The 23,030-nt window shown below is 33.7% G+C and overlaps 1 protein-coding gene across 2 annotated transcripts; it reads left to right on the top strand.

Moving 5' to 3' along the window:
* The first annotated feature begins 13,222 nt into the window (after window positions 1-13,222).
* BRCC36A (Mov34/MPN/PAD-1 family protein) lies at window positions 13,223-19,837 on the top strand. 2 transcript variants are annotated; one of them, XM_039041894.2, is made up of 10 exons: window positions 13,223-13,575; window positions 14,191-14,316; window positions 15,216-15,303; window positions 16,029-16,114; window positions 16,189-16,404; window positions 18,159-18,343; window positions 18,571-18,729; window positions 18,839-18,919; window positions 19,034-19,088; window positions 19,293-19,837. In XM_039041894.2, the coding sequence occupies exons 1-10, from the start codon at window positions 13,465-13,467 to the stop codon at window positions 19,494-19,496; spliced, it is 1,311 nt and encodes a 436-aa protein (XP_038897822.2). In that variant the 5' UTR covers window positions 13,223-13,464; the 3' UTR covers window positions 19,497-19,837. The 2 variants fall into 2 exon arrangements, with proteins under 2 accessions (XP_038897822.2, XP_090167017.1); XM_090310891.1 differs by having other exon boundaries at window positions 13,224-13,575; window positions 14,117-14,314.
* Window positions 19,838-23,030: the final 3,193 nt, after the last annotated feature.

Genomic DNA, 23,030 nt, shown 5'->3' on the forward strand with positions numbered 1-23,030 from the left:
CCCCAAAAGAAAACGCGTCCGAATAGTTGAACATAGCGATGAAGCTTCAGAGCATGAGGATTACGAAGCAGAGCTTGAATTTACGGATAAGAAGCACGACCAACCCTAAACCTCACTCTCCATGACTCACTAGTGGCCCCGTTAGAAGGGAGTTTTGATCAAACGCACCAAGAACCTACTAATATAGATCAAGACATCCCTTGTTCCCTTCCTTTGCCCTACAAAGTCCAATTCCCAATTTTGTGCCTCCTCCAACCATCTTTGAACCAACTGGGTTAGGGTCGAGTAACGCAGTAATTTTTGAAGACCCAGTTGGAAGAAGTGAAGAACCGGTACCACTTCCACGTAACACTGACCTTGAAGAGTTGAAAACTTTCATCAGTGATCAACTCAGACCATTGGCCGCATCCATCGAAGGTCTTCAGCAACAAAACAGGGTTCTAAGAGATTATTTAAGGCAGCAAACAAGAAGGATGCAAGACCAATTTATTTATTCAACGCAGTATATTAATCAGGTCTTGGTTGGAATGTTTGCCCTGCCTCCACTACCTGCTCATCTTAGAAACCCTTTGCGCTTTATGGATGAAGACCCTGCAGAAGAATGCAGGGATGACGCGCCAACACAATGAAGTTTTGGGGTGTTGGTTATTTTGTATTTTAATTTATTTAATGATCTTTTGTATTTGTTTGACTTTTTTGTTTATTTCATGTTATTCTATGAAAATGAATGAGAAATTTCTATCATTTTTTTTCCTTGCGTTTGACCTTAGAATATATTTTTTTTTTTTTGTTTTTTTAGCTATTTTATAGTCTTGTGCTTTGCCTGACCTCAATGATATCAATAATATGAAATCTATAAGTATAGAGTAGGCGTTAGGAAAATCAACAAAGCCTGAACTTCTCTAAAAGAAACTACATGTTTTCTTTCTAACGCATGCAAGCTTTAATTCAAAACTCTTTTCGGAATTCTTAAAGCCTTTTCGAAATTTTGTTTCTCTTTTAGCAATGAGGATTTAGCTCATCTTCAAATTTGGGGATTAGGGAAATCCGAGTTTAGACGCATTAACTGAATACATCAAAAAGAAAGGGAACAAAATAGAAAAATGTTAAATGCAACTCCTCTGTCATTACTTCAAAAAGGAAAACCTTAAAGTGACATGAATTAAAAAGTTGGAATAGGCACTTAGCCGTAGTTGGATGCTCGCATGACACCCGTGGGGGCAAGCCAAAACGAAGTTAAGTCTTCTAGATCAATGCGTCTCATAAAACTCCTATATCTAGTCTAAAGAAATTGTATCCTAAAACGCATGAATATTAGATATGAGTTTAGTTGTGAAGGGTTCTCACCCGTAGTTGGATGCTCGCATGACACCCGTGGGGGCAAGCCAAAACGAAAGTGGGACACCTAGAACAATGCATGGGTAATTGAAAATTCATATTTTTTCTTTTTATCTAGCATTTATCTTAAAAATAGCATCTAATGCATTATTGGTTTAGAAAAAAATGAATGTTTTGAGAAAGGAGTTGTTGATAAAAGGCTTGTTGCACTTGAAACTAAACATTATTCCTTTTAGAAAAGACTCAATCTGAGTTACATTTTCCAAACTTTTGTCTCAAGCTTATGACTGAATATGATGAGAGGCAAACTCTGCACACTTAAGACAAAGGAGATAACAAAGAATTATTTTGGAATGCTTGAGGACAAACATTGTTCAAATTTAGGGGTGTTGATAACTTGTAGAAATACAAGTTATTTTTGCTCTTAAGTTGGAACAACTAAGGTTTTTAATGATAAATTCTCCTCATTTTTAGAAGAAATGCATGGAATTACTCAAACATCAGCAAACTTATGCAAAAGAAGTTTTATTACCAAATACTGCGGCACTAACGCATTGTATTGCAGGATTTCAACAAGAAGCTAACGCATAATTAAGAAGTGTCGTGGGCAAAGCTCTAACGTATGGGCCATGCGTCGGAGGGAATTCAACAAAGAGAAGATTCATTGATCCAGGCTGATTGTGTCACATCACCATTTACAAGTATGGGCACCTACAGTAGGCGGCGTTTGAAAAGCTTCTGCGTGTCAGGCAGCTGACCAGGGCATGGACTTTAATGTTGCCCATTACCAAGCTGGAGATGACCAACGCCTATAAATAGATGAAGTCCCTCCAGAGTTCGCAAGTACATAGAAATTTTCAAGATTCTCACTCTCTATATTAGCATAGTCGTAGTTTTAGTTCTTTAGAAGTTGTACTATGGTGTCAAGAAGATCAGAAGGGAATAGAACCACCATCACTGCCAGTCAAGGAGCGGAGGAAGCCGAGCTTGAGAAAGACATTTCATCCAATTCCTATACAAGTGATTGTACACAACTAGAATTAAGCCAAAGAGATACAAGAGATTGTACTCTGCGGCTTGGCTCAGTTCCTTTCATCTCATTTATCACTTTCATTTTATCTGATTGAATATTGCTTTTGTAAAGACAATCTGCTTCTTTATAAATTCATTATTTGATCCATCACACTTTGCCATTGTTTATTTCTTGTTTATGTTGAATGCATTTATACTTTATACAACATTTCATTTCAACGCTTAAGCCAACCTGATCAATTGGTAAAAACATCCTTAGTTTAGATTATTCAAAAGAGTAAATAAGCCGCATCAAGTAGAATGCCTAGTACATCTAGAGATAGACTTACTGGTGTTTATTGCATTCTGTGTTCGACGCATGCATACTAGAGATAGGTTTTGTATGTTATTCGCATTGAGAAGTGTTAAATAAGAGTCTAACGCATGAGTAAAGATAAGCAAGCCATCTCATCCACATCACATTCTAGTTTGTGTACATTCATCTTAGATCGACGCATACCACTTACATTAAAATCCATTCTCGCATGATCCATCATTCACTACTCAACTCTTTTGTATCTTCTTGCACAGGCATAACACCTTAGTGTAAATAACACATTTTTCTCATACATTTAGGAAATCCCTATAATAGCTACAACGCAAGGTCTGCATTAGCTTAACTGAATCCCTGAGTTCGATCCTGGACTTACTAGGAACCTAAATTGGATTTATACTTGGGTCTGATTTAGGAAAACTTGAATGTCAAATAGGAGTGTTGTGCGTTTTGTTGCACATCTCTAACGTACCAACGCGTTACAAATACATAAACGCATCAAAGCATCAATGCATCACTCATACTTAGAACTTATTTTTCCAATTTCTTTTATACAATACACTCCTAGTGCGAATCACGATAACAATGAACAATCGTATATGTAAGCGATCGTGTAGTCACTATCGTATAAGCACTGATTTTCTAAATGAGGACACCCTCTTTAACATAATGTCCACATACATATGACTCCTGCATACCATCAGCTATTTATAATGCACTCATCCGTTATTTTGAATAGAAGAGTGGTCATCCCATTTCCTTTATAACCGTTAAATGAATGTGATCTTATCATATTCATAACATATAAATTAATATCATATATTTATTATAATATTTTCCTTTACTAGATTTAAATCACATTTATATCCAATTTCCTCCAAATTAATGTATCTCATACATAAAGTTAATTATATCATATTTAATTAACTCGTTCATTTATATCATATATAATCGAACTCCCTCTTGTCAATTTGAACATTTCAAACTGACCCAAAAACTGATTCTCAACTTGTATCCAAATTACCAAGGGGACCTTATAGACCTATGGCTCGAAGCTCCAACGGTGTGTGAATAGCTAACTAACCTCTTTAGTCACGATATCCACCATTCGTTAACTGCCAGGCATTCCACTAAAGACCGATAGTTGAACTCTTCTTGCTATATATATATTTCTATGTCCATTGGATATAACCAATCATCAGTACGATGACCCTTCATAGATGCTCGTAATTACAGCATGCCAATTTACCGTTTTACGCCATATCGTTCAAGCCACGAGATCAGCCATTAAGAAAGCAATCTATTTACTTACCCCTACTTTGGGGAATAAGTGAATTCCATCTTGTGAAGTTGAGTTCCCAGCTCCCAAATCAGACGAATCCCTAAAATGGTAGGTTTGAGTCGGCGTTTTGGCCACTCGCACCCATGCAAATCAAAGGACCGCCTTCAATGGCAGGAGTTCCCAACTCACTCAGGATTGAGGTCATGTTACTTATGGTCATCCTAGTTAAGTGAAATCTCAGTCATGAACGGTGTTATATGACAAGACATTAACACTTCGGGGTCAAGTCTTATACAAACTCTTTGTATAGGACACCTCTGCTCGCATGTCCACTACACAAATGATCAGGATCAAATCATCTGTGACAAGCCACAACATTTGTAACAATTCTACAAAGTGGGTCGCGTCCGCAGTGTTACAAGGATAAGATTTCCCTCCTATATCCATATACTACAGACTATTTTTGTTGTCGCTTAAGACATGATCCACTTGTATGTCACTACATACATGCTTAAGTTACATAAAAACAACCAGGGATATTAAGTTTATTGGTTTGTGGTAAAAATAAAAAACATCTAAATGTGCACAGTCAAGTAGTGAAGTAAATATCATTTATATTATACATCACAAGTGTTCGTATAAAGTTGTTTACAAACTACTGGACATGAGACTTTATGGCACAAACCCTAACAGTTTGGTTCATAAACCTCTGCCTAATTCAACTGCTTCACTTACTTTCATGTTTTTATTGTGTAACATTGTTGTTGGGACAATGGTTGTGGCAATGTAATTAGAAGTTTCATCCAAGATATTGTTAGATCTTTCATCCTCAACCACTCCAGTGGACCCAACAACTTCATCTGTAAGAGCAACATCATCAGGGCGCACTACTTCCTCAAAAGCGCTCTCCAAATCATCCAAAATAGGATTTGGATTTACCACATTTTTATCAGTAGACACAAAAGTGCTAGGTTTGACATATAGAAATTTGTTCTCATAAAATCTTACATCACATGAGATAAATATTTCTCCATTTTCGAGATCGCATAGCTTCCATCCTTTCTTACCATATGGATATCCAACAAATACACATTTTCGACTTCTGGGAGCAAATTTATCCCCATTTGCTCGTTGATTATGAGTAAGCACAAACATATAAAAAACACGTAACACGTCTGAATTTGGAACAATACCAAATAAAATTCAAAAGATGTTTTATTTTACAATAATCCTGACGAGGTACGATTGATCAAATAAATTGCAAGTAAAACATATTCTCCCTAGAAGGTAATAGAAGGTTTCCTTGAAACATCAAAGCATGAGCAACATTAATCATATGCTGACGCTTGCATTTGTTGGATAGACACCATCACGCAGTGGAAGGGAACAGGATCCATAAGCATTCTAATTCATTAATTTTGGTTGAAAAGAAACATGCTAAAAACAGAGTTTAATGGTTTCATGAACATACCTTGGCCGAACCAACGAAATCTCCATTTCCAGCTGCAAAATCCTCTGAATCCTTGTATAGACCACCACAAGATCTTCCCTACTATCCTCTTGGTACTCTAGATTGAGTTATAGGACTCAAAATAAGCTGGAATCAAAGGGAATATGGAGAAAACTCACTGAACAGAACCCATCGAAGAACACATTCTTCATCCGAATTTTTCAGCAAAAATTCAGTCGGTTCTCATTTTTTTCCCCACTCCAATCTCTTCAATATATTGCAGACTATCATGCAAAGAGATGTGTTGCATGGGATGCAACTCATGCTTGGAGTAAAGCAAAGGAGAAGGTGGTGGGTTCTTAGTAAGCTACTTAAAGATGAACTTGAAAAACCCACTTTCAAATTTTGTGTAATTTTCAATTTCCAAAATCCATCTTGATTTTAAAATCATATTTTATTTCTAAAATCAAATTTTATTAATTTTACAAATTAATTTTCTAATAAAATTAATAAATAATTATTTAAACAATTTAAATAATTCTAATTAATTTAATATCCAATATTAAATTAATTTTTATACAAATTCATCTTCATATATTTAAATCATATTTAAATTTATTTTCTCCAATTTCGTTTGATTCTAATTTGAACGTTTCAAATTAACTTATCATACTTCTCTAGAGCTAATACATTTCCGAGCTAATAGGGGAACCTCATGGACCTACAGATCATGGGCTCCAACGATCCGAGATTAATTGACTAAACTCATTAGACCGATCTAACCCCCATTTGTTAACTAATGGGTCACTCCACTAAAGCCCATAGTTGAACTCCCCTCACTGTAGATATATTATGTCCACTTGATATAACCATGATTAGTAAGTTAACCCTTCACAGGTTGTTCGTAATAACGGTTGGGTCAAATCTCTGTTTTACCCTCGAAATTACCTCTTGTTCCTCAAGTCCTTATTGATCCCCTAATGAACAATTTTTTTGTGATCCAATCACAAAACCAAATCCCTCTCATGCCAAATGAGAGGGCGGGATCCCCTATTCAAGCCCCATAATCAGCACTTAAGGGAACAACCTCTCTACTATCCCTAAAACGGGTAGGAGTGAATTCCCTTTTGCACCCTATGTCCCTAGCTATCTATCCAGTCTTACTCCTGAAATGGCAGTCATATTGGGCCGACATTGTTGAGTCAACCCTCACCTATGCAAATTTAAGGGCAATCCCAGATAAACAGGAGTTCATAGTTATCCCAGGATTAAGGTCAAGTTACCTAGGTCATCGCTTTGAAATAGTCAGTCTTAAATAGTAAATAGTGTTATAAAGTAAGAGTGACTCATTTCGTGGTCCGATCTTGTACAAACTATTTTACACAAGGACACCCCCACTCCTCATGTCCAACATGAACAAATTAGGATCACTTCGTTTGTAGCACTTTACAACTCCTTGTAATAATTACAGAGCAGACTGTATCCAATAGTGTTACCAGAATAAGGTACCCAATCTTATCCATGTACTATAGATCATTTTGACTATTTACTCGAACCTGATCCACCTTTATATCTCCATATAAAGTTCAAGTATTCATCCAATAGTCAAGGGACTTTTAGGTTTATTGGATTTCTATTCAAGTAATAGATCTATTCAATAACACCTTTATTGAATTTTTAGAATAAGCTTCATTGTTTACATACCACGAGTTTGAGGACATAAAACCCAACAACACTATACTCACTCATTTTGTTGTGGAGTTCCAACACATGAAATTTGAAAAAGAATATCATTCTTGTCAAAATAGTCGAGCATACATTGAAATTTTGTCCCATTATCGCTCCTCACTAATTTAACAGATGTCTCAAACTGACATTCAACCATAGCAAATAAGAAGTAGAATGTTATAGAAACTTCAGTTTTATTTCTCAACAAATAAGCCTAAAAAGTTCGTGAACAATCATCGAACAATCATCTACTATAGTAAAATAATAATAATAATAAGCACCATTGGAAGATGGTGTGTTGGTATAAGGACCCCATAAATCATAATGAATAAGGTCTAATATGCGACTAGCTTTACTATCACCAACGAGAAAACTAACACGGGTTTGTTTAGCCTGAGACAAATGGCGCAAGCATTATTCAGTCTCTTTTTTATAAAACTAGTACGAATGACAAGAACTAACTTTACTACTCTTTTCGACGGATGACCCAATCTCCTATGCCATTACTCAAATTTAGATATTTCTTGAACCTTCACTACATGCACTATAAGTATTCCTTGTAAATAATATTGTCCATCCTTTTGTTCATTGAAGTCAATTAGACTCCCAGAATTTTGGTCATGTATAGTACATAAGAAGGTGTAAATCGAATAGAGCAATTAACATCATCAATTAGTTATGACACCGATATTAAATTGCATTGCAAACTGAGTACAAATAGAACACTGGTAGCTTGTAGAAATACAAGTTATTATTCTCTTAAAGTTAGAATAAATAGGGTTAAATAATTAGAAAGGTGTCCATTATAGTAGACAACGCATAAAATTGTATACATGCATTCAACACATACAAAAGCATTCTTTGAATAAAATTACACCACTGACATCTTATAATTCGGGAATTAAGAAAAATTCATCAAGTGTTGTAGAGAAGCTGACGCATGGAGTCACATGTCAAACATCATTCAACACAGAGTAGATACATTATGCTCATGCACTTATTGTTAAATCACAAGTTGAAAGTATGGACAATGTGACAACTGACGCCTGCACCAATAAGAGCAAAAGGCGACCAAAGCAGGGTATGAAATTTAATGCTATCAGAACCAAGTTGTCAAGCTGAAGTTGCTGGCTAAAAAGGGGGTTACATAGCTGCATAGTTAAATAGTTAGAGGGAATTCACTCTACATACTTAGAAGTAGATTCTCAGCCGTCTGTAAGAGAGAAAGAGAGTGACGATAACCATTTCCACCATTGGTCAAGGAGGTGCTACCGGAGATTGAGTTTGAGAGAGATAACTTCCAGCACATCCTCACCTCAATTACAAGCAACGAGCATCAAAACAAGCCAAAGGGATCAAGACATTGAACCCAACGAATTGACTTCCCCTTATCCCTTATATTGCATATTATTCCATAGTTAAATTTGATTGAATTGAGATTCTATAAAGAAAATTTCATCATTTATTAATTTAATCATGATTTCATCCATCTTTACATCCTCCTACTTATTTTCATCTACCATAAGCAACTAAATCTACTATGGGTCGGAATGAGCTAAATGTTAATATGAAGAGTTGCATGTGTATGAAGTTTAGCTTACTTAATGTTTACTTAAATTTTGTTGCTTGAATCTATCTAATCAAACGATTTAAGTAGAAATAGTTTACTGCTTGAGAAAGTAAGTAACTATGAAACTCATTAAGTAAGGTCAATAGGTAACTTTGGAGATAGAGTTGGCCATGTTGTTCATTTATTTGGATTATCAGTAAGCATGCATCTTAGAGCTAAGATATACATGGTAACAAGATCGATAGATGGTAGAAATAGATTAAGTTAAGAAAAGAACCTGAACGCATCACACATGTACATGGTTTAGCATATGCTTCTCCCAACCCCATTTTAATTCACTATTTTAAAAAAGGCTTGCTATTTGTAGTTGATGAGTCAACGCATATCATTATAATGCATACTCCATCTTGCCAACGTATCTAGTTACTCCAGTCTCATATTTCTTGCATATGTGCCATGGTTAGTATAGTTTATATATGCCACATCTACTCTTAGTTAGGAGTCCACTACAAAAGGTTCACTTAGCCATTTCACATTAGTTCTTACCAAATCCCTTGTGTTCGACCCTAGACTTGTCAGAAAATTTGAGTTGGATTTATACTCAGGTCATTATTAAGAAAACTTGTACTTAACTAGGACTAAATTTGTGCATGAATCATTGAATCTTATCCTATTTGGATTACTTCATAACATAATCGACATATCCAGCTGGTAGGAACAAACATGTTCAAGTGTGAAACTGGCATGGACAATATTCCCTTCCGTTGTGGCGAGTGCTTTATTCCCATTTGGAAAGCGTACAGGACTTGATTGAATTGTGTATGTATGATTGGAAAAAATTAAATTTCCAATCATATGACGAGATGCTCTAGCTGTTGGGTTTTATATACTAAAACTCGTGGTTTGCAAACAATAAACTTATTATTTTAAATCAATATAGATGTTATTGAAGATTTATTCAATAAAGTTGTTATTGAATGTATGAATTGCTCATTTCGTTTTAGAAAGAACCTAAATCTAATAAACTAAGATCCATGACTATTACACGAGTACTTGGACTTTATGTGAAGACATAAGAGTGGATCAAGTTCAAGTAGATAGCCAAAATGATCTATAGTATATGGATAAAGCCGGGTACCTTATTATAGGGACAGAATCGGATGCGACTCACTTTGTAGATGTTACAATTGTTGTAAAGTGCTACAAATGATGTGATCTTGATTCGTTCATATGGAGACATACGAGCGGGGGCATCTTATGCGAATAGTTTGTATAAGACCGGACCAAGAAATAAGTCACTCTTATTTTATTACGTTGTTTACTGTTTAAGACTGACTATTTCAAAGCGATGACTTTGGTAACTTGACCTTAATCCTGAGCTAATTATGAACTCCTGTTTATTCGGGATTATCCTTAGATTTGCATGGGTGAGGGTTGACTCAATAGCACGGGCTCAATAAGCCTCCCATTTTAAGGGTAAGACCAGGTAGATAGCTAGAGACATATAGGGATAGTAGAGAGGTTGTTTCTTCAAGTGCTGAATTCGGATCTTGAACAAGGGACCCCCCCTTTCATTGGCCCAAGAGGGACTCAGATTGGTGATTCATAAACCAATTGTTCATTAGAGGATCAGTGGGACTTAAGGAACAAGATGTAATCTCGGGGGTAAAATAGCTTTTGACCCAATCGTTATTATGAACAACCTGTGAATGATTGACTTATTGATTATGGTTATATCGAGTAGACAAAAATATATCTACAGTGAGGGGAGTGCAACTACTGGACTTTAGTGGAGTGACCCGATAGTTAACGAATGTTGGTTATGTTAAAGAGTTTAGCCAGTTAATCTTGGATCGTTGGATCCCATGATCTGTAGATCCATTAGATCCTCCTACTAGCTCACAAACGGATTAAACCTTAGTATAGCATGATGAAAAATTTGAAACGTTCAAATTCAAATTTAAGGAATCGGTAATTATAAACGATATAATTACACGTTTAATTATCAAATTAAACGGAATTGGATAATATTTAAATTTGATTTAAATAATAATTACATGAATAGAGATTCATGATTGTGTAATTGGTGTATTAATAATTTAATATTAGATATTGAATTATTTTAATTAGTTAAATAAATTTTATTTAAAAATTAATTGTTTGAATTAATATTATTTTGAAATTTGAATTGAATGAAAATTCAAATAATAAAGTAATGAAATCAATTTTTGTTTTAATTTAAGTTTTGGAAATTTAAATTAAAATTTTAAAAAATAAATTTTAAATAAAATTGATTTTAAATCAAATTTTCAATATAAGTGGGTTTCTCACACTTTTGACACTCAAATTCCACTCAATCAATTGAGCTTTGGTATTATATCCTCATGCAATCAGATTGCATATTAGTGAATTGAATGAAAACCAATTCTTGTTGGCCGAAAAGGGAGGACATGCAAGAAAATTGAAGAGTGAAGAAGTGTTCTTTATCCTCATGTGAAAGACCCGATATGTTCTCCATTTCTCCAAAAGATTCCAACTCATTTTGAATCCCATAATCCAAACTAAGGTCCTAGTGGATAGTAGGGAAGATCAAGTGATGGTCTATAACAATTTGGAGTGAAGATTCAAGCATAATTCGAAGATTTGAAGTGCTCTTTAAAGAAACTCTATATTTCTTGTTATGAACATGCTTGCTTGTTATCTAAAATTAAAAGAATTAGAATGCTTAATAATTCTGTTTGTTTCTGCTAATTGCATGCTAACTCCAACATCAGGACCAATAATTCACTCCATGTGAACAAAGTTAATATGAAAATCCAACAAGTTGATGCTCCAAGGTGTTTACCACCAGAAAATCAATGAAAATCAGTGCACAATTCCATGCATAAATTGATTACCACTAATGGACAAAATCGGTGAGGACACAATTATTCCATCCACCAATAGATTGGATAATTTTCCTTTGTAAATAGATAACCACATATACATTGCACAAAAAATTGGTGTGCCTTCAAATTGAAATCCAAGATGATTTGATGGACCGAGGTGCCAAAAAGAGAGTATTTTAGTGGTGATGAAATTTTAGTACCGACGAATGAGTTCGGCGACCGTAATAGAATGAAAAATTTTAGGTTTGATATGCTTCGATACCATGTTAGGAAAACTATTTTCTTCCATTTTCATTTAGAATGAAGAGAATATCTATACAACCTAAATTTTGGTGAAAACCAAAATAGATATTAAAGTACATAAATGAAAAAAAAAAAATACACAAATCAAACATGAAAATATATTTTATAATGATATACTAAGTAAATATGGAAATATATTTCCTAACTGTTTGTGTTAGTGAAAATTTAAGTTTTAAATGAAAAATAAAATTTTTGAGAATCCCACGTTGCTAAGATTGAAGAATGGAATTTCATTTATAAGCCCTCACTTTGAGTTATATGAGTTTGAGTCCTAAGGGGGTACCTATGTTTTAAAAGCAGTGAGGATAGGCAAATGTGGGTATAAGGATGACTTGGTCATTTTGGAACTATGGATATTGCCATTCCAACAATTTGAGATTTGAAAACATTTTTTAAAAGTTGATAACAAAACAAGTAAAGTAATTCATAGATAAAATTTATGGTGGATTTCTTTGTAGAAGAAATAAAATTGTTACAAAATTTAACATATCTAAACTAAATGGTTAGATATTAAAATTCATGGCTGAATTAATTCAAATTAAAAAGTATAGAGGATTCATGACTAAATAGTTTAAAATTGGAAGTACAAGATACAATCACCCATTTGAATTGGCTTAAAAAAATATAAATTTCTAAAATTTTCATTTAAATACTTTTTATAAAACAATTTTATAAAAAAAATATTATTATATACAAATTTGTTTGGTTTTATATACACATTCTATGTCAAATTACTATAAAGAAAGGTAATTAAACATTATGAGTTAATAATCTAAAATGTGTATATATATATTCACAGGTCAAGTTTTTTTTTCATTATTTTTGTGTTTTTAGCATATGATCAATCTAATTGGTCATCAGAATCAGTTTTTATAGTTAGTTGTTGAAGATAATCGACGTATTTTTAATTAATGAGAGTGGTAATTGTTAAGTTGACAATCATTATTGATCATTGGAGGTGGTCTCCGAGTTGGTCACTAGAATTGTTTCCAAAATTATTGATTAAATTAGAATTAGTTATTCCCAGAGTAGGTTGCCAATAATGGTTGTTGTCTTGTTGGAGTAAGACAACGATAGAACCTGATGACAACCCATGGTGGGGTGAAATAGAGGATTAATAAGAGTATTTTGGTAAATTAAGATATTATACGAATTCTAGTATTTCATAAACTCATTTGATCAAAAGTTATTTTGAATGGTTGTCAAACATTCGAATATTTTTAAAATAATTTTTTTTAAAGATGTTGGAAAAATTAAACCAAATAAATATTAAATTATTAATAAAAGCTTTATTAATCTCGAGTCGAACAGTTCGAGTACCCCACCCGCGTACCGTACCAAATTGATATCAACGAGTACGCGCGTTCGTGCCAAATTGACGCTCAGCCTTGCGATCCGCTGCTCAAGGTCCTTCGAAACACCGGCCAGTGAGTTTCGCTTGAGAGTTGAAACTAAAGCTCGAAGATCCTTTGAATCTCTCTCTCTCTCTCTCTGCCTTCATTCATTCTCTACACAGAGAATCGAAGTTTCTTAATTCAGAAAGAAAGCGGCGATCCAAAGATGTCTCTGACGGCCGTGAAGATGTCCGAAGATATCTGGTTTACTTGTCTCACTCATGCATTGTCCACCGAGACTGAAGAAATCATGGGCCTTCTTCTTGGCGATATTGAGGTCACTGCAATTTATTTTCCCTTATTTCAAGGGTTATTTGAGTTTTGCTTTAATTTTGAGTTACTGGGTGTCTATTTCTTGCTTTGGTTGTTGCTTCTGCTGGATGTTTATTTGAAATAAAAGTTAGATTGGTTGTTTTATGTTGGGTTGTTTGTGGTTTGGATTCTCTTTGTTTTAGAGTTAGAGGTAAAGTTTTTGTGCTGTTCTGGCGTAGTTAATCGATTCCTTAGCCATTTTGTAAAGTTCATAGTGAAGAGTGGTATTTGTGGTACTCTCTCTAGAGTCTTTTGACTTCAAATGATGTCTGTTAGAAATGGACTTGGTTTGTTTGTCGCATTAGTGCGTGTTAATTTGTTACATTAAGTACAATGTTCTAACTCTCGTGTTCTAGCTCTTGTTAGATGGTCTATCTGAATTATGGGTCATTCGTTAGCACAATATAGATGTTTTATTCTACAGTTTCTTTTCTAGAGTTCGAGTAATTTATTTTTCATGGTTGGATTCTCTAAGCTTTAAGCTATTTTTATGATTTTTCTTTCAGGGTGCTATATTTTCCTTTTTTAAAGGTAGTTGTTATTTCGGTTCTGCGTTCTTCCTGACCATGAGATTTTGCAGCATTCAAAAAATGGTAGTGTAACTGCACTAATTTGGGGAGCATCGCCTCAGACACGGTCTGATAGAAGGAAGGACCGTGTGGAGACGCATCCTGAACAATTGGCTGCTGCATCTGCCCAGGCTGAGATATCCTTTGCTCCTTTTAGCTTTGGGAAATTCTTCTTCTTCTAGACATTGTCCTATTTATCTCAACTAATGCTTAATATTGTTACATCCTTATTCCTTTGCAGTGCATCTTTTTGTAGTTTATCATTTAAATCTATTATCGTGTCAATAATCTTGACAAATGAAAAGACCTTACTCAATTCATGTTAAAACATTCGTTCATACATTGTCTATTGAGCTACAATAATTTGACTCTACAATTTCATTTATACCATAACCCCCTAGGGAGCAGCCCCATTGGCTTATGCCTGCCGTCTCTAAGTAACACCTACCAGGAGGTTGCTTCCTTGAATACTTGGCCTCCGGAGTCTAGGCCTTTGAGTGACCACAAAGGTGTCCTTTTTTAAAAAAAAAAATAAAAAATAAAAATTATTCTATGATGAAGAATGTTTTTTATGGTATGCATTTAAATTATTGGGGATCAAGCAAAATGAAAATTTGATAGGAAAAAGTTCTATTTAACAACCATTTTCCTTGTTTAATATATAATTTCATTGGGTATAAGAGGAATAGAAAAAAGGGCTTGCAATGTACTAGGAGTTTGCTGTATGGGGCCTAGTTAAATTTTTGAGTGGTGGGAATTTTATTATGTTCTCTACCTTCAAGAGTAGAAAATGGTGAAACTGATGTTTAATATCAGTATGGCTTTGTGAAGTAGCTTAACTATTCAAATTCTGAAGTACTTTCTGAGAGGATGGAAAGTTAGTTGCTTGTTCCAAGACAAAAAGGACCAAAAAAAAAAAAAAAAAAGCTCAATTCTGAAGGAATATTTTGATTATTTGTTTTTTCGCTTGTGATTAAATCTATGTGAAGTTATTTTTCTTTTATTCAATTTTGTTATATACTTAATTTTATAGAACAGAATGACAGCAATGACTGGGAGAACAACAAGAGTTATTGGGTGGTACCATTCACATCCTCATATTACAGTGCTTCCTTCACATGTTGGTTAGTATTGACTTGTCTATGATGTTTAATTGTAACCCATCTTACTTGTGAGCTGTAATGACACCAATGATGTAAAAGATTGTGCATGTCAATTAGTTGGTTGTCCATCTTGTGCTGCTTTCCTAGGTTTCAGCTGGGGACCAAGTTTCCATTCCACCTAAAAATACCATATTGTTTCATCCTTTGAGTGATTATGTTATATTGGTGATAACTGATAAGAGAGAAAGTCTCCTTTGGCTTCTATAGGCTACTAGCCTTTTCCTTTTCAATTGTCCAATTAAAGGTGTTTCTTCTTCTTCTTCTTTTTTTGGAAAAAACTTCAGACTTGGCTTTCGTTTGGTGCTAGGGTGCTTAGAATAGAAGGCTGAAAATTTTCTTTTAACTTGTTTTTTCTGATGATTTTATTATAATAGTTACAAAAGTAGACCTGAAAATTTCATCACTGGTGAAATTTCATCGGTACAGTTTCTCTTTCCTCTTCATATTCCTTGTGAAATTTAATATTTCGTTGACAGATATTTCTATATTATATGAGAAGATAATCGGTCTTTCATGTCAGTTTGGGTCCATCACCCCAATCTTGTACATGATTTCTTTGTTACAATTTTGGCTAAGGAGTTCCCTTGATTTATGTATTAGAAGATATTATTATAGTATTTTTTTTTTCTTTTTGAACTTCTCTATCAAAGAAAAGAACTTTCCAGTCATGGAAATCTCACTTGCAGATGTGCGAACTCAAGGGACATATCAGCTTCTTGATTCTGGGTTTATTGGGCTGATATTTTCCTGCTTTAGTGAAGATGCCAACAAGGTTTGAATAGTTGTGTTTCTTTAGGGAATTATCTTTGGCATGTTTACTAAACATACATAGTTGGGAAATGCCAGGTTGGGAGAATTCAAGTTATTGCTTTCCAGTCCTTTGATGGGAAGCAGAATCACCTCTCAAGACCTATTTCTTTATCTCCTGTATATCAAAATTCGGTGATTGATGTCGAATCTTCTTTGAGTTCCTCTGAAAATTTATCAGCAAATGTGGGCTATGGACCAGGAGAGAATCCTGAGCAAGACACTGGTAATTCAGTGGTTGCTGGAGCTCTTAAGGTACAAGTTCAACATATTTTCTTTACAAAGATGCCTAAATCTGGATGTTTGGATTCATATAGCCAGCTAAAGTTGATTGATGAGCAGAAGTTTTTGCCGAAATGCCAATTTTCTGTTTCATATGATGTTGAAGATAGCATTGTTTGTTTATGGGGAAGCAGTTCAACTCTTGAGATATTTTAAAATTTTTTAACTGGATACTTGATGAGTCCTGCCTTGCTTTAAATTTGAAAACCTTATGCAGATAAATAATAACTTACAACACTTTTGAGTCTCATATTCTTCTACTCTGACTGGTGAGTAAAGCTGCAGGTCCTGGACTTTCGATTCACTTCAGTATGCAAATCTCTTCTATCAATCTCTATCCATTCAGTTTCACGCCAATTAGGAAACTAAATCTTGGAACTTTGTTTTGCTAAAACTTGTTTTACTCTCTCGGATCACTGATGATATACTGTTGTAAATAATATATGTAAGCCCAGTGTTTTAAAAGGCGTGGCCGAGCACACGCCTAGGCGCAAGGCGCAATGCTGATGCCTTGCCTCGAAAAGGCGAGGCGCACGATGGAAGGTGCGCGCCTTCCACAAAGCGCCGAGGTGCGCCTAAGACTTTTTTTTCTTTTAATATTACTTAAATAGCGTTTTAATATAATAAATATATATATATATATATATATAATTTTTTAAACCTAATTGACATCATTATACTACCTATGTACGAATGACGGCTACACAAAAAATCAAATCTTATTGGACGGCTTGCTTGTTGCTTCTTCTTCACGGTTCCGTCTCCAAGGATTCAGTAAGTCTTTTCTTTCTCTTCTTCTTCCTCTTTCTCTTCTTCTTCCTCTTTCTCTTCTTCTTTCTTCACCAAATCTTCTTCTTCTGCCTCCTCCATTCACGGTTTCTTAAAAAAAACAGAACTTCTCTTCTCTTTTCCTTCTTCTTCTTCTTCTTTGATCCTTCATTCACGGTGGTTTCTTCAAAAGAAAAAAAAATTCAGAACTTCTATCGAACGATGGAGAGAATGAGGATGAAGACCTATTTAGTGAAGATGATTTTGATCTTTAGGATTTTAGAATTGTATTTGTGATTGTTTTTATATCGTTTCACTTAACTTTGGTGTTGAATGACAATTACTAATATTTAAATCTTATCTATTTTTTTTTTTTTTTTTTTTTACATATTCTTCTTTAAGCCACATTTTTATCCATCTATGTTTTGGTTGTGCAAATAAACATATATATGGTATATATATATATTTTATATTTTTTTATATATAGTGCGGCTCAAGAAAAAAAGCCCACGCCTGGGTGCCTTATTGCGCCTCGGCATTTTAAAACACTGTGTAAGCCTACTCAATTTCTGTGAATAAAAGTGAACTTCTTTAAGATATTACAGAAGCGTTCCATTATTATGCACCTTGTAGTATCTGGAAATCATCGGTTCAAGGTTTGAACTTCAAATAGCCTATCAATTTATCATCAATGAAAAAACTGGGATGATTTCACCATCTTAATGTAACATATTTTTTAGCTTAATATTTCTATTCTATGAAATGAAGTAATTGTCTACTGGTTGATTGAAGTCACTTGGTTACTGTCTGTCATCAAAGGAGACATCTAAAGAAGTGCTCCATGGATTTTATATAAGAATTCAGTTCTGGGAGTTCAATTTTGTTAAAGTTTGGAAGTGCTGTGCATTGAACATTACACCATGATTGGTGTGTATTGACTGGTTTGAAATTGTCTACAGGGTACTGGAAGATCTTCAGAGTTGGGTTATTTTTTTGCTAATGCTGACACCAACTATCAAGGAAAAGAGAAAATCAGTGGAAGCTATCTTACTAACAATACAAACAGCGGAATTACTGATATTGATCCAATGGACTTGTCTGAAAGCATGCAAGAAGCAATGCACCGTTCAAATATTGAAATGAGGTATGAATGAAGTGCAGATATCTTGATGTTAGCATCTAATGTCATAGAGTTACATAAAGAATGACTTAATCTTGTTATGAGTTCAAACTGTGCTAACCATGAGTTCTTGCTTAATTTGTGTGTAGCTGGATTGATAGGGAGTCAGATGTACCAGTTGTCTGTGGTATATTGTTCTTCTTTCCTGAAGGGTAACTCATTATCATCATTTTTTTTTCTTTTGCTGCCAGTGCTGCTGAATTCTCAAGGAAAGAGATTCCTCTTCATGTTATGCCAACTGCTTCGCTCATAAAGCTTGATTCACCATTGATGTCTTTCACTGATTTACAGCATGTTCTGTTTGAAGAGGAGAGATCAGCTTATAATCAAGCCATCTCGAATAATATGAAGTAAATGGTTATCTCCTTAGTTAATTACTGGAGCATATTTTCGTAATTCACAAATGGTTCTGTAATCTATTTTATTATTGACTCTAGTGATCATTTTTGTTTTTCATAGGGATGGGAAAGTGCATCCGCTGACGTTCATACATCACACATCAACATATCAGGCTTCAATGTGCAAGTTAATTGAATATTGGTTAGGCACAAATGCTGGCCTCTATAGCGACCATTAATTTTTGGTTTTTATTCTGTGTGCCTTGAATGCACATTTGATTGGAATTTTTCTTATTTCCCCTTTCATTGTTTGCAGTCTTAGTCCTGCCATAAGTGCGCTTCAGGACCGTGTAAAAGAGAATGAAATTCGGGTATGAATTGATACCCAAAACTCCTATTGGCACTGACTGATCCCACTGATTTTATGACATGGACTGGAAGGGGATATTTTCTGCGCATTATTTTTTTGATCTCTTTGTTCTGATGAATTCAAATCGTTACTTGATTAATTGACGAAAGAGTATCAGATAGTTCTAATATGATCTTGACGGTTGATGACTTCTTTGTTAAAACAGTTAGCTTTGCTGGCTGAGGAAGCCAGGAGTCTGGAAATTGAGGCTGCAAAAGCAAATGAGTCAGGCCCGGGATCACCTCATCAAGTTACTCATGGATCTCGAGCAAGTGCTTCGCCAACACTCAGGGATTTGTATCCTTCAACTGCATCTGTTGGTGCACGTAGTGCAGGAAGCTCTATGAACCGGAGTAGAAAGGGGTTGTGATGATATCTTGTGCCAATAACTTGTTCTATGAATTCCCGAATGCCTGTATTATAGCATTCAGGTCTTTTTTTGTGTGCATAAAAACGATAGAAACGTATAGAAGAGGGGTCAAATGGCATTCATTATTAACTACCAAAATTTCGTCTTGATGTTAGATATTGTCTAGTGTCTAAAAATGGCTTTTCATCGAGTAGCAATGCTGTTGAATCCACCTATATCAGTTTGGATAAGTTGCAAATTAACAGCAGTCTCGAATCTTTATGCTTCTGATGACCTAAATGATTTTTCAGCACAAATGCAAAAATTCAGTGATTTCTAATACAGTTTCTCATTTTGTTAAAGAATATTGAGCATTAGTTTGTCTCTCTTTTTGTAATTATCATTTCTGGTTCAATCTGTTAACATCCCATTAGCAAGCTCTAAGATCTGTCCCAGTCTATGCTAATATACCAAAATTTTGTGAAGTCAATATGCATCATGATCTTGATAGAGAACATTGTTATGAGTTTCCCAATTTATATGATTTTTTATTGGGAATAGTCATCACATTGAATGTTTTTATGACATTTCTATCAATATTGTAATGTACAGGTGAATGATGCATTTGAATTCATGGTTTTATATTCATATCATAGCCTTTTGTTTTTCTTTTAAATTCTATGCACTTTAGTATTACTCTTTTTACATGCATGTGCAATTATTTTGAAATAAAAATCTTCTGGATGGTTGGGTGTAATATCTCACTAAAGTAGTCTTTTTTTCCCCCTCCCTACACTCTAAAGAATAGGGTTTAATATCCATCACAATCAACACATACTTTTATGAACATGAATGTTAGAAAAGAGGTAAGTGTTTTTCCATGATTACCCATGTGAGAGAAATACAAAGGGGAAATAAAAATGAACACAACTGTAAAGTAAAAGAAATAAGGAGCACTTTAACAAAACTAAAGGGGAAAGAAAAGATGAAAATTTTACTGTGATACATTGTTAGGAAAAGTGGCAAGATTCCAAATGACGAAAGTTTTAACATATATATATATATATACTAAAAGGAGAGTTATTATTGAAAGTGAGTGTCACTCTCATAGCTCGTTATTAGATACTGAATTTAAAATTTTGTTGGATATCTGAAATGGATTTAACGGATATAAAAGTAGCGGCCACGTTGAATAAATTTGAAAGAGTAGAAAAGTAGAGAATTTTAGAGTCTAAGAAGGAAAAGAAAGGAAGAGAGAGAGATTATATATGATGAGTTGGTCGTGGTGATGCATGGAAGTGATTCCCAAGGAGAATCGAATCAACTAACTTTCCTTTTCCCCTTTCTCTTCTTTACAATTCGCCCTCTCTCTATCTCTCTCCCTCTCCTCCTTTACCCTTACCCAAGAGAATGGATGCCACTTCTCTCTCATTTCCTCTTTTGGTGTGTCATAGAGAGACTCATTTGATGAATGTATGTGAAGAGAGATTTGGTGGGTGTGTGTAGAGAAAGATACCAAAATCTTAAATCACCGATTAAATACAAAAATTAAAGGGTAGCTACAAATATATTAATTAGACCTAAAATATTAGAAGGTATAGTACATTTCAAAAGAATTTACAAATATAGTAAGATTTAGATCCATCGTTCAGAGTCTATTAGTGATAGACTATATCGCTGATATGAGTCTATTAGTGAATCTATTAGTGATAAAGTTTATCACTGATTGATTTTGCTATATTTGCAATTCTTTAAAAACGTTGCTATACACACCCTTGCCAAATCTTAAAGTTATGGTAAATTTATTGTTAACACTTTAACACTTTCTTTCACCTGTGAGCTTTGAAAATTTGTAGAAGACTCAACAAATGAAAATCAATATTAATTGGGGAGGAAATGCGATGTACCTATCTTTGTGCATTACATTCTCTTAACATACATAAAAATGAATTAAAACATTTAAAAAAAAAAGTGGTAAAAAGAATTTTTTACTTGTCAAATATGATTAGATAATTTGATGAACTATATAAAGATATATGTATCTGAGATGAACATAAGTATTATATCAACATTCTAACAAGAGAGAGTCATTTGATTTGATGGTTTAGAGAGATTTGGAGAAAGAGAGATTTTTCATTGGTGTGGATGAAGAAAGAAATGGAGAGAGAGAGACTTTTGAAAAAGAAAAAAAAAGTGGAAAGGAAAACAAAAAATGAAAAAAGAAAAAAGAAAAGAAAAGAAAAGAGAAGAAAAGAGAAAAGATGGTCAAAATGAAACCTTGGTTATTCCAACATATTATCACTCCAACCCAACCTTTATTGAAACTCACATTTTTGCCTCTCTCTTTTCTTTTCCTTTATTTTCTTTTCTTTTTTCTCTCCATCTTTTCATTTTAATTAAATTCCATTCACTTTTTTTCCTCTTTTGAATATATCATTCTTTCTCTATTATTTCTCACTAATCTAATCCTTCTTGATTAAGAAATACAATAGGAAAAGAAAATATCAACAACAAAATTAAAAAAAAAAAAGGTATTCTTTTCATGACAAGTTTCTCAGAAAATTATAGTGAATTTTGCAGCTTCAACTTTTGAGGTTCATTTGATTAGTTTATGTGTTACAAGACTAAAAAGTTTCTTGACTTCAAAACTTTACAATATAATTATTTTCTTTATTTGGGTATCAAATGTTAATAAATAGCTCAATTAGAATAGTAGTTAGGTTGACTCAATAGTATTGACATGATTTTTTTTTAGAGGTTAAAGGTTCAATCCTCTACTCAATTGTTTTTTATTATACTAAAAAAATTGACGCCTTTTTATTGATTTTTTTTTTTTAATAAAAAGGCAATATGAGAATTATTCTGGTATGATATTAGGAATGGATTTTGAATATTGGAAAAAGTTTGGATCTTTTTTACATATTAGGTTAATACATGTAAATAAGGTGAGAATATTCAAAATTGTATAAAGTTTGTGAGAAAAAAAATTATGGTTTCTTTTTAAAAGAAGAAAAGTGAAAAAAATAAAAATAAAAATTATAATTGAGATTAGACGTTAGACATTGTCTGTCGTACAAAGGGTTTAGTAATTTTGGTTCTCTCTCGCTTTTGGGTCAGAATATTCATTACATTGGAATTAATATTATTAGCTTCTTCACGTTTTTCTTTGCTTGTGGGCCTTATTTACACCAACTTTATTGCTACAATTTACTTGTTTTGGAGAGATAAATATGAGAGATAAATCAACATTTTTATTATAAAAAAGTAACAAAATATGTCGCTAATATGAGTATACTATAAACTAAATAAAAAGAAAAATAAAAAAGAAAAAAAAATGGTTGCCTTCCAAAATTTGAAACCCTAAATCCTAATGATTTGTTAGCTGAAATAGTTGAATGTATCTTCACTCATCTTCGCTCCATGTACCCTAAAGAAAAAAAGGTGAAAAAAAGAAACTTTTTTTAAAAAAAGTTATTGTTTTTTTTAAAAGAACAAAGACATTTTAGTAAATAGTAAAAGAACAAAGACATTTTAGTAAATAGAAAAATAAACTCA

This window comes from Benincasa hispida, chromosome 1 (genome assembly GCF_027475165.1).
Source record: "Benincasa hispida cultivar pf3 chromosome 1, pf3_genome.v1.1, whole genome shotgun sequence".
NCBI classification, from domain to species: Eukaryota; Viridiplantae; Streptophyta; class Magnoliopsida; order Cucurbitales; family Cucurbitaceae; genus Benincasa; species Benincasa hispida.